Genomic DNA, 11,442 nt, shown 5'->3' with positions numbered 1-11,442 from the left:
CTACTGCTTGGGCATGGTGAAGTCCCACGCCGTCTCCTGGGCGCATTTCCACATGGCCCGCATGAGTCGCGTGAAGCCCATGTCCTTGGGCTTCTCCAAGCCTCTCATAAGCCGCTGCTTCATTATGGCAACAAACTCCTTGTTGCTCAGCTCGCCATTCCCTGCAAGAAGAAAAAAAGTAATACTAAAACCCACCGACAACCTCCTTCCTGCATGCGCTAACTTTAGAGGGCAGCAGCCACAAGTGTCATTTCTTGCAGAGACTGAAATCACGTTTGGCTTCCAGCTCCCAAAATATCCCGCTGAGCCAGGGTCACCGAACCACGGCATTTAAATCCCAAACCTACGGACGCTGCCCTGCTTAGCCTGGCACAGCCACATCCTGCAGGGTCTGGAGAGCCGCAGCTTGAAGACAGAAAAGCAAACGCAAAGGAAAATGCCTACGCACCCCCAGGAAACTCCCAGCTTTAAGTGATTTAGGAAATTATGGGAGGATGGGGTAAGAGAGCACAGATTTTTCTTAATGGAGTAGAAGGGAAGATTCATTAAAGTAATCTAGTGAGGTTACTGAGAGTTATGTCAATTAAATTTACGTTAAAAATAAGATTATAGGAAATTGGAGCAAATTTTATTCTGGAGTTGCTTAACCACGAATAAATTAAAACCTCTGGGATTTTTATTTAAGTCGCTGGTTGATCGGAGGGGACAGCAGCAAGCTGCAGCACGACCGACAGCCTGGTGCCTGTCTGCTGAGGGGCTGATGCCCTCTGTCACCAAGCCACACGTATCCCATTCCCTATTTTTCTCCCCTGCCTGCGGCGCGCAGCTGATAGCACTGATTTTGGATTCTGGGGAGCAGCACAGGAAAGCAACCCGCCTTTAGGAACAGAAGAAATATAAGGGACATCAGCCCTCAAGAAACAAACCTGCCAGTGCCATCGGTTCCCCAGATCAAAGGGGAGCGACTCTCTGGCTGATACGGGGAGTTGCATCATTGTATTTCATGAACAAGTTTCTTCATTGGCGAGCTTTCTTCCCTGCCCTTACATCCAAATGCAAATCTGGGCAGCTAAATTCTAGCAAATTATCAAGGGGCAAGTAAAATTCCCTCCAGTGCTGCAGGGTTTTGATGCATGCATGGTAATGTCTATAAACACCAATGGAGTGAAAACAAACAAACACAAAAAAAAAAAAAAAAAAAAAAAAAAAGAGAGAGGTCTGTGCTTGCTTTTCCACTTCATTCCTCCCTGACAGGGACTCCTTTGGCAACCGCAGTCTTTCCCCCCAAAGGTTTGCTATCAAAATATTTAGCAGATTCTCCTATGAGAGGATGCCAACAGAGAATATTCGGCTACGCTTCAGTTCACTCAAATCTCCAGCCTGATCATCTGGTTTGAGGATTGTATCAGAAATGGGCAATGAAGCACAGAGAAAAATGAGAGATGCAACCTTAGAAAGGTGCAAAGAAGCAGGTGGGGCTGAAACCAAGAGGGACAAGAAGGAATAAAATAATTAAGAGATTTTTTACACGTGCATATTTATATCAGAAAGCAAACAACTGTCTGTTTCTGCATCACTGCTGCCGCTCAGAGCTGCCAGATCACAGTGACTGGGCACAGAGAAGCAGGGCACCAGCGAGGTCTCTGGTTTTGGCTCAATAGTTTTGGGGCAAATGCAGAATTTTGCTACTTTCCTACTTTCCAAGTCTGAATTGCTGCCATCATCCCCTGGTGGCAAAGACTCCACTAATTCTCATTACATCAACAGAGACAGCTTCAGCGTGGCAACAAGCTACCCCGGAGCGCTTGCATCCTCTGTGGGCCAGCAAAGCAATGAGTTTCCCAGCAGGGATCAGAGCTGCCATTAATTAATTAAGCTGATATTTGTCCAGGACTTTGGAGATAACAAAGTACCAGATAGGCTCGTTTCCAACACTGGAGCACAATAGCTCAATTTTGTTAAACAAAATAGAGTTTTGTGGGGGAAAAAAAAAAGCTGTGTAACAAGCCGTGGATGCAAACACTTGCATCCAGTGCTGTGAGATCAACATCTTGGGAGCTGGGTACCATCAGATACCCTTCCTAGAAGGGCAGGAGGATCAGTAGAGACCCACGGCCAAAAAGCGGATGATAGCACAGCAAGAAGAGCCAAGGCCGTGGCAAGCTTTCATGGTTGTCATTTTTTTGACTCTGTATTTCTTCCCTTGGATGGACTCTCACCCATCCTGGCAGAGAGGAACGAGACGAGGTTGGGGTCACTCACCGTCGCAGTCAAAGAGCGCGAACACCACGTCGCACACGTGGTCGGAGAGCTCCACCTTGGCCACCGTCCTGGCCACTTGCTGCATCGTCACTGCAATGGAAGGAGGGCACAAGGTTAGCGAGACGTCGTGATCTGCTGACTGCAGCGAACGAACACAGACAGAAGAGGGGCAGACTCTCATTCCTCCACAGAAAACTGCCTTTACAAAAACATGCCATGTACAGGGAGGTTTGAAATAAGCTTTGTCCTCAACACGTGCCTCAAAACCAGGTTCCTCAAAGCCTTGCTGTCCTACCGCAACACCGCACAGGCTGTGGAGGGGCAGCTGGCACGCATCGACGTGCTGTCATCCACGTGTTCGAGATAAACATTAAAAACACGGATTTTTTTTGTTGCAGCAAACACCAGGTGGAAAACCTCTCCTGGATCAACAAGGCAGCTCCTTCTGATGGCACTGCAAAGATCATGCTATATGAAAGCACTATTCCAACAGGCTGGGAATAATAAAAACCACTTTTCCTGTTAAACAACCCAGCACCAGTAACTGCAGAACGAACCCATCCACTCTCTCCCTGCAACAGGCTCTGCAGCGAGAAGACAAGGTTAACCTTACCATAAAATAGAGAGTTGTAACGAATTATTTCACTTCCCCCCCCCAAACTGGCAGCTGAGCTCATCAGCGAAGAAGGGAGCGGTAGTTTTATTCACGCCTCTAGAAAAGAGCAATCTGCGGAGCTATCAATCTGGCAGGGTTATGCAGTAGATTTTGCTGCATAAATGGAAAAATACAAACCCTCACTGGGCTGGTTTAGCTGTTTCTCTACATGCATTCATGTGTGTCCGGCTGCCATCTAGTCTCCCTTTGACGCCTGCTAATTGAAGGAGGAAAACGCTGGTTGTCACTGTTTGTCAGGGCTGAAATGCTCTGCAACTTTGCAGATACTCGATAAAACGGAAAGGCTTTGCATGAACATGAGCATATTTTAAGTTAAATTGCTGCCCTACAAAGTCTGACCCCGGGGAAACCCCATCCGGAGAGACTTCGCACCACGGCAGCGAGCTCACAGCCACTGGGATGAACGTTTAGCTGCGGCGCTCCCCTTCAGCCGTGCAAAAGAGGGAAGTGGTGCAACACAAACTCAGACTGAAACCAAAAAAAGCCTCTGCTTTCATCCACAGCATTCTTCTGGCTTCATACACTCGGGTCCCTTTGCAGAGCTATTGGCCCTTCAGAATTTAGAAGAGTTGTATGTCGGAAAGGAAAAAATAAGCACCCTATCTATAGCGTAACCGGATGAATTAGAAACTGCATAAAGTGTTTCTAATAGGATTTTTATTTTCATGAGTGTTCAGATTATTGGTTCCTTCCACCCCATTTCTGCTCCCCTGAGTGAGGTTTGGGGTTTGGGGAGAAGAATCTGCAGCTACCACCTTTGGGTCCTTCTTCCCCTATAAAATCCCTCCTTTTACTAAATAATGCAAAAGAAAACTGAAATTAAACAGAAGGTGGATTAATATATATATATAGGTAGGCATGTCCTGTTTCTCTGTAAGTAGTCTTTTTGAGTTAAAATCCTTTCCTACATGAGAGATGTCGCTCTGGTCTGCAGTTAGTACTCTATATTTCAGTTCTGGCACCGTACGTCAGGATACGGCTGCTGCTTCTGAGCATGTCTTGCTGGCAGCCGGAGCCTGCTTTGGGGAGGGCAGAGGCAATGCAATCATTAAAGCAAACCTGAATTAATTTTGTTCCCCGGCCTTACGGCCCAACCTTGCCGACAGAGCCGTGGGGAGACCACGCGTCTCTCCCAGCCCACCCACGCCAACCAGGCTGCAGAATATACCGCGCCATGCGCGCGGCACAGCTCTCAAGAAAATTTAGATAGCAAGAAAGAGTCAGAATTCACATTTTAAGCGCAGGGACAGCCACCACATCCATGCATCCCTTTCCTTTTGGCTCTCCTTCCTTATGAATACACACAAATTAGCCAGTGAGATGCAACACAATGGAATGAACAAACTGCAACGCAAGCGAGTGGGCGCATTAGATGGCAGCAGCCCTCCAAAAAGGGCTTTAATAGTCTACCATTTAATTAACTCACACTGACATCAAATGCTCACAAATTAAATGACAAAGCTGCTTTCAGCTCTCCCCCTTGATCCGAGAGGGTGGGACTGATGGCCAGCATCACACAGAGCCCAGACCAGAGGAGAGGGGGACTATAAATTGCACGGGTATAATGCCGTATTTGTAGATCCTCTTGGATCAAACGCCACGAACACGACGTGGCAGCAGATGCAGGAGCCGAATGGTGGATGGGATAGTCTTTTTTACCAAGATAAATGCCCTGCCTCTGGATTTTATATAAGCCTTTGTAAAAGGCACCTTTCTCCTCCCCAATTCGGCGATGCTCATTCCCCTAAATACAGACCTGGCTCCAGCAAAACGTGCCTGGTAACTCCTACCTGCCACATGCACTACTGTGGGGCTTCAGTATAAAGCTCAAGAAAATAGATTAATTTTAGGTTAAAAAAAAAAAAAAAGAAAAAGAAAAAGAGTTTATCCAAACTTATTTCTCAGCTTTCCCCCCCACCCCCAGAAAGTCCTTCTGCTGGGGAGGCACTTTAAAACTTCCCAACTTTGGCAATGACAGAGGTTTTAAGCACTGTAAGCCATCTCTTAGCAGAGACTCATGCCTTCAGACAGCAAAAGCAAATCTGGATTTCCTCAGAGAGCAACACTAAAAGTCACTGAATTCCTTTTAAATGTAAATCTTCTTTAAAGGTGTTCTACCAAGCTTCGATACCATCCTCTCCTTCTGGTGCTCTGGGGACCCTTCTACTGAAGAAATTATTTGCTATAGACTAATACTAAAAAAAAAAAACAAACCCACAGTGGCAGAATGATTTCTTTAATTATAAGTCATATTTTTCTGCTGGGTTTTTACTCCCCTCCTTCAGCCTCTACAGGGTGTCGCCTGATCCCTCCCTCGTCTCTGACGCGTGCTTATTTATTTTTCACAGCCGCTGTTTTACCAGCTGTAATTTGTACTTACAGCCGCCCGTTACTGCTTCCTCTCTTATTAATCCAATTGCGTAAAGTGTCGCCTCCATCATGTTGTTCTTGCTCAATGCAAAAATTCTGCAAAAAGGTTATTTCACCGGGGCTGTGTGACTGTGCTGTGCTCGGTAACGATTTTGGTGGATTTTAAGGAGTGATAAGGAAGGGGCAAGTGTCTGCTTTCCACTTCGACACACGCACTCCAGACCACAAGGTATCTCAGTGAGGCAAACAAAATTGAAGTAAACCTCCCAGTGTTTTTTCTTTCCATTTTGCAAAATGAAATAGGTGCCGCCTGGGGACACATCTCCTAAAACACAGCTTGTCCAGATTTGGGGTTTTGGGGATGGCTGCATCCATCTCCACGCAGGAAAGTCTCCTGGATTTTATACCACCTAAAATGAGTTCCACGTTTCTATCTTAAAAAGCTATGCGGCTTTTAAAAATATCAAGTCTTAGTGTCTCCCACTGGTTCCTTTAATGAGCCATCTGAGTATTTTATGCAAGTTTAGCGTCTGACACAGTTGTTCTCTTTTTCACTCCAATTCCCAGAACCGCACTGTGAGTAATGCCTCACCAAGCGCTTACAAACAGGGCTTTTCTATGGGCGAGAGCCTCACCAGATGGCAAACTTCACTTTTTTTTTTTTCTTTCTCCCCTCTGTCTTGAGATTAATCACACATTTGGCCAAAATAATAGGCAGCTGAGCTGCTGCCTTTGTTTCCTGAACATCACCCAGGGTGACGGGCGCAGGGCTCCTTGCCCTGGGCGGTCCCAGGCTGCAAGAGGCAAGACACATGTATTTTGGGTTCCCAGAAATCAGGCTACGGAGGGTCTCACATTGATACACACGTTTCATTTTAAGCATCCCAGTGGGAAACATCGGATGCCATTATCAACAATATAGCTAGTAAAAAGGTATTTCATTTTTTTCAGATCATCCACATGTGTACATACTGGCATATCCATCCAGAAGAGATGTACAAACCCTACGCAACCCTGTGGCACAGCACATTTTTCTTTTTCTTCTCAAAATGCGAGGCTGTAGCCCTGCAGCTAAGTAGAAACTGTTTTGACATCAATGGGAGCATGATGGAAAGTCAAGGAGATCACGCTTCTGGGGAAAAAGTGGAGCTACCAGAACAAAGGCAGAGCCGATCCACTGTTTACATAATATTCACAGTCATAAATAAGTAAAGAAAGGAGATTCCAACACAGAAAGTAGTTTCTAAACTGAAGGGTACTCAGTATCTTCTAGGAGCTGTTGATCTATGGAGAACTTGTCCTCAGGGTTACGCCAACCTGATTTCTCAAAGCCTTGTGGATAGGCATCCTCTGCTGTGACAGAGCTTTGCCCAACATCTCGCTGCATCAGCGCTTGGCAAAAACCACACTGTAACTGTGCACGTACTAAAACCAAAGGGCAGAAGAGCTCCAGACCCCTCCTGCTTGAGGAGATGGTGCCAAGCACTTCTACGGTCCCTCTCCATCAGGGTGCAGACACGCACATGTCAATGCACAGCAAAAGTGACAACCCACGACCCTGACTTGCCTCTGCAAGACACCAGAATTCATCATTTGGCTCTTCCTTCTTGCAAATTACCACAGATACTCATCCAGGCTTTCTTACACACTCAAGAGAAGCTGTGGCATCTCCATCCTTGGAGATACCCAAAGCCCAACTGGAGGTGACCCTGGGCAAGCCGCTGTAGGTGACTCTGTTGGACTAGAGGGTCTCTAGAGATCCCTAACCAACCTCACCCACCCTACAGATGTCCTGCCCACCCACAGCTAACAGGGTTGACACTTGGGATTACTCCAGAGGAGCCATCGGAGCTGTACCTCCATTGGAGACCCACTTATTTTATCCAGCTCTGAAGGCAGATTAAAGCAAACAGCGATTCAGTAACAACTACCTGCTGCACTCAAAACTCACCCCTACCTCCTTCCAAATTCCCCGTCAAGTCTGCAGCCGTTTCAAGCTCCACAACATTCTTCCATTAACCCCTCCTGGGCTGCAGCCCCGCTCCGAGCCACCGGAGCGAGCAGCGGTCTCAAGCCGTCTCCCCTCGCTTTGGCTCATCTCTAGCCAAACGCATCTGTGCCTTGCCCTGAAACACAAAGGAATTATGCCGTGGCTCTCTGCCGGCGCCAGCAGAACGGCTGCTTGGAAAGTCTGGCTGCAGACGGTGCCAAAAAAATGTGCAATTCACACTCTCGCCCCGAAAGGCGAATAAGTGACAAATTCGGCTCCTGTCCTGCTGCCAGGCTGTAAGCCCAGGCTGGGAAAGTTTTCTAAGTAATGCTTATGATTTAAGAGAATGATGAGCTATTAAGTTCCTGGTGAAATGAAAGATGGACCAACAAATAATCTGTGTGTTATTCTATGGGTCATTAAAATACAGGTTTATGATCCTTTTTAGAAGAAGAGGCTACTTAATTCAACACAGAAAAGTGGTTGTCAAGCTATGGCTGTTTGGTGCCATCTATTTTTTTTTTCCCCTCTTAAACTTTAAACCATCTTCTAAAATTACAATAACATTTGCTGCTTTAGGTTAGCAGCAATTTATTTGATATACAAACTCTTCGCCCCCTCATATGATGAGTAATTTTTACATTTGTTGGTTTTTAATAAGCAACCTTGTGAAAGCTTGACTTCTGGAAGAGTACACCTCATTTATCGCTTATTCGATTTGTGGGTGCAATATCCAGAACTCGGAGTGCACGCATATGGAAACAGGTAACGCACAGACAATTTAGGCATGGGAACACACAGATCCCTGCTGCAAAACCCAAGTGTACCGCTGTGGCTTGCTTTGCACCTTCGTTAGGACCACAGCAAAACGCTCTCTTCACCCCTTCTGCCAGATACACAGGAGCATCTCTGGGTTGAGCAGCACAGGAGGACGTGAGGGGTGATTCGTGGCAGCTACCAGACACACGCGAAGAGGGGATTCGCAGGATAACCCTCACCTTCTGCCCGAGCCCGAGGACATCTCTCCCGACAGCGGCACCCTGCAGGCAGGGAGGGGGATGCGGGGACAGCCGAGCCTGCCAGCGGTCTGAAGCCACACCACCAACCCTCCCCGAGGTTTCTTACTCCAGCCAAAGGACTCCCAGCTCAGTGGCTGCGGCTCCAGCACAAGTTCATTAATCGCACATAATTAAACAGTAATCACACTGATTTACCAGCTGCGCATGGACCTAAATACTCCACAAATACATATTCCATGACTGTGCAGTTGCTAATTTACTGCAGACACCGAGTAAACTGGATTTGCTGGGCTGTTACCTCCTCGTGAGATGCTGCAGAAAGGGGTCTATGCAGCAGTGGCACATCCGTATTTCATATACAGTATTTCCTGCTCCTTTTTACTTCTAAATGAAAGAAAAACCTATCAGGTTCTTTTAACTGTAAGTCTTAAGATAACAGTGATCTAAAACAAAGAGTACAGATGATCTTCCCCCAAAAAAAAATCAAAGACGAGGATGTCTGTTGATATACGCAAGAAAAGATGTGACACGTTTGACTCCCTTTTTAACTCCACTGCCCAAAAACCTATTAATGTCTTAATATTGCCACAACAGCACCGGTTGGAAGAATAGCTTACTTCCGAAGCATTTAATTTTGCAGCTGCCTAAGTACATCGGTTTTAACTTTCTAGTAGAAAAGAGTTTCCCCATAGCCTAAAAAACTTTTAATGAGTTTGCCATCGTTGGTTTGTTTGGGTTTTTTTTTATATTCCCAGTTTGAGAGTTTAAAAAAAAAAAAACAACCTCTTAAAAAAAAAAAGATCTAGAAAAGAAAAGGACACACATTTGTGACAGATCCTGGCAGTTGTTTGGGGGACTTTTTTTTTTTTTTAAATGCATGGTATGGTTTGTGGGGTTTTTTTGTTGGTTTTTTTTTTTTTGTTTTTTTTTTTTTTAAATTCAATGTGTCAGATCTGAGAACATACCTGATGCGGATTAGCTTAGAAAAGGAAAAACACGATGAGATGAAGAAGGATATGGATTGGTCTGATCAATAAACCACACTATTATCAAACTCCCCAGGAAACACCAGCTCTGGGATTTATTCAACCAGTTCCTCTGGCCACGCACAGCCTCTGGACTGTGGGTTATCTGAAGACAGCCTCCTCTGGACAGACTTTAACGCTCAGTGGGGTTTCAGAGCTCCCCCTCCTTCCCTACAGCACACCTGGGACCTCCAAAGATGCTTGCCATTACATGGATTTCAGATCAGAAACGCAGCATCTGGCCACACAGCTCTTATTTCTACGCAAAGCCTCTCATTTTTAAGCAAAGCTGCAACAAAACAAGGGTTGAAACGTTCCTACCGCCAGCTCCACTGCTGGTTAGTGCCTCTGCCACATCAATCACGGAGACCCTCTACAGAAGACACGGTTTGCAAGAACACTTCTTTATAACACTGCTTGCCTTTGCCAACAGTCATTTTTCGAGTATTTTGTAAAAGGAGGAAAAACCCTCACTCCAGAAGACAGGGAGGAGGAAAAAACACTGGTGTGCCTGTGCTCTGGTCCCACAGCCTGAGCGATATACTCACTAGGTCATCTTGCCCCTGCACACATCAGGCCTGAATGGTCCTGGCTGAAGATACCACCATGGTATCAACGCTTACCAATCGGTCACTATGAAATCAGGCTATACCTTTCAGCCTTTTTTTCCCCCCCTCTATATCTAAAACTGGGGAAGTATGAAACCTGAAATCCCTCTTTATCCATGGACATAGCAAGTTAAACCTCTCATTACTGTGATTTCGGTACATTTTTAACCTGTCATCCTGGGCTCATTCGACATCTTCCCAACTCCAAAGACATGGCACGCGTCGCGCTCCCTCAAGCTTTCAGCATCTGTCCATCTCAGAAGTTGTAATACCTTTATCAAGCGAAGCTCCAGCCATATGGTAGAAGCTCAAAGCTGTGTCCACGTCATTTATGTTCTTCAGAAAAGTGAAGAAGCTCTCCACCTCCTCAAACGTTAGACCCTAGGACAGAGAAAAGACAGTCTTACAGTGATGGGAAAGAGGAGATTGTCACACTACCTGGATTACAAAGTGACTCAAAGCTGTAGCCAGAGGGGAATTCATCTGCACGCTCAAAACATTCCCACCTTGGCACCTGCAGATACTTTTGTTAACCATCTCTGCTCCTCTCCCAGCCCCCCTAGTTGTGCGACAGAAAGGGACTTACCCATGTACTGTCAGTGGTGGCAGAGACCAAAAAGCATTTCTCTGGCCCTCGCTCTGCAGCCAGCTCTGGCCCAGAGAAGCGGACACACCACGAGCCTGCGGCTGGGATGCAGGAGACCGCTACAAGCGGGTTCGTTTATAATTTTTTTCCAAGTCTGCACACTTGCAATTACAATAATGAAATAGTTCAAGCACTGCACAGTCCCTCCCAAGAAATTCAGCGATCCCTGGGGGGGATCCACGTCTCACCCAGTGTTGCAGAAGGCGACACTGCAAACCACAGCACATATAGATGTGCCCCAGTTAGCTTTGCTGCTGGTGGCAGGATAGCTGTGGGGCTGGATCGCCGTCTGCTCTACTTACCGGCACAGTCACCCGGGGCTGGGCTCACCCTGAGACGGGTGAGCGTGTGCTCGCTGCACGCATACAGCCAACACACCAGGACAATCACAGCAACACATCCCGAGATCCCCCAGGGCTGGCGCCACTGCACCGCCGATGGGCAGGCAGGGGGTGACATGCTCCTCTCTGCACCAATCTGACCGGCGAGGAGCCCGCTGGGAGAGCAGCCACCAAGGAGCACAGCTCCAGGACCCCCACCCCACACTACACAACACCCCATTTTATGCACCCATTTAGCTCCAGCACGGCTATATCAGTGCTGGGACAAGAGCTGCAGCATGCAAACCCCCCCACCCCCAGCCACGTCTCAGAGCCAACGGAGGAGGTAAATCATTGCCACAGTAATAACCATTCAGCCTTCCTCTCTGGAGGAGATAAATCAGCTTGTCAAGAGGAGTTCAGGTTCAGGCTCCTCCCATGCTGTCTAGCACGACAGACTTCTATAGCAAGATACTAAAAATCCCAACTGCATAACATGGCACAGTTTCACGGTCTGGATGGAAGA

General features: G+C 46.8%; 1 protein-coding gene across 1 annotated transcript in view; it reads right to left on the bottom strand.

The window, feature by feature from the left end:
• LOC104295961 (calcium uptake protein 1, mitochondrial-like) overlaps positions 1 to 11,442 on the bottom strand; it is a gene marked incomplete at its 5' end in the record, with an annotated part of 22,663 nt that continues 11,221 nt past the window's right edge. The window contains 3 exons of the mRNA XM_009895780.1: positions 1 to 161; positions 2,263 to 2,352; positions 10,223 to 10,331. Coding sequence (XP_009894082.1) covers positions 1 to 161; positions 2,263 to 2,352; positions 10,223 to 10,331 — 360 coding nt within the window. The remainder of the gene's footprint in view (positions 162 to 2,262; positions 2,353 to 10,222; positions 10,332 to 11,442) is intronic.

This window comes from Charadrius vociferus, unplaced genomic scaffold (assembly GCF_000708025.1).
Source record: "Charadrius vociferus isolate BGI_N301 unplaced genomic scaffold, ASM70802v2 scaffold1452, whole genome shotgun sequence".
Taxonomy (NCBI): domain Eukaryota; kingdom Metazoa; phylum Chordata; class Aves; order Charadriiformes; family Charadriidae; genus Charadrius; species Charadrius vociferus.
Note: the sequence above shows the minus strand (reverse complement) of the source record. Positions and strands in the feature narration are given on the sequence as shown.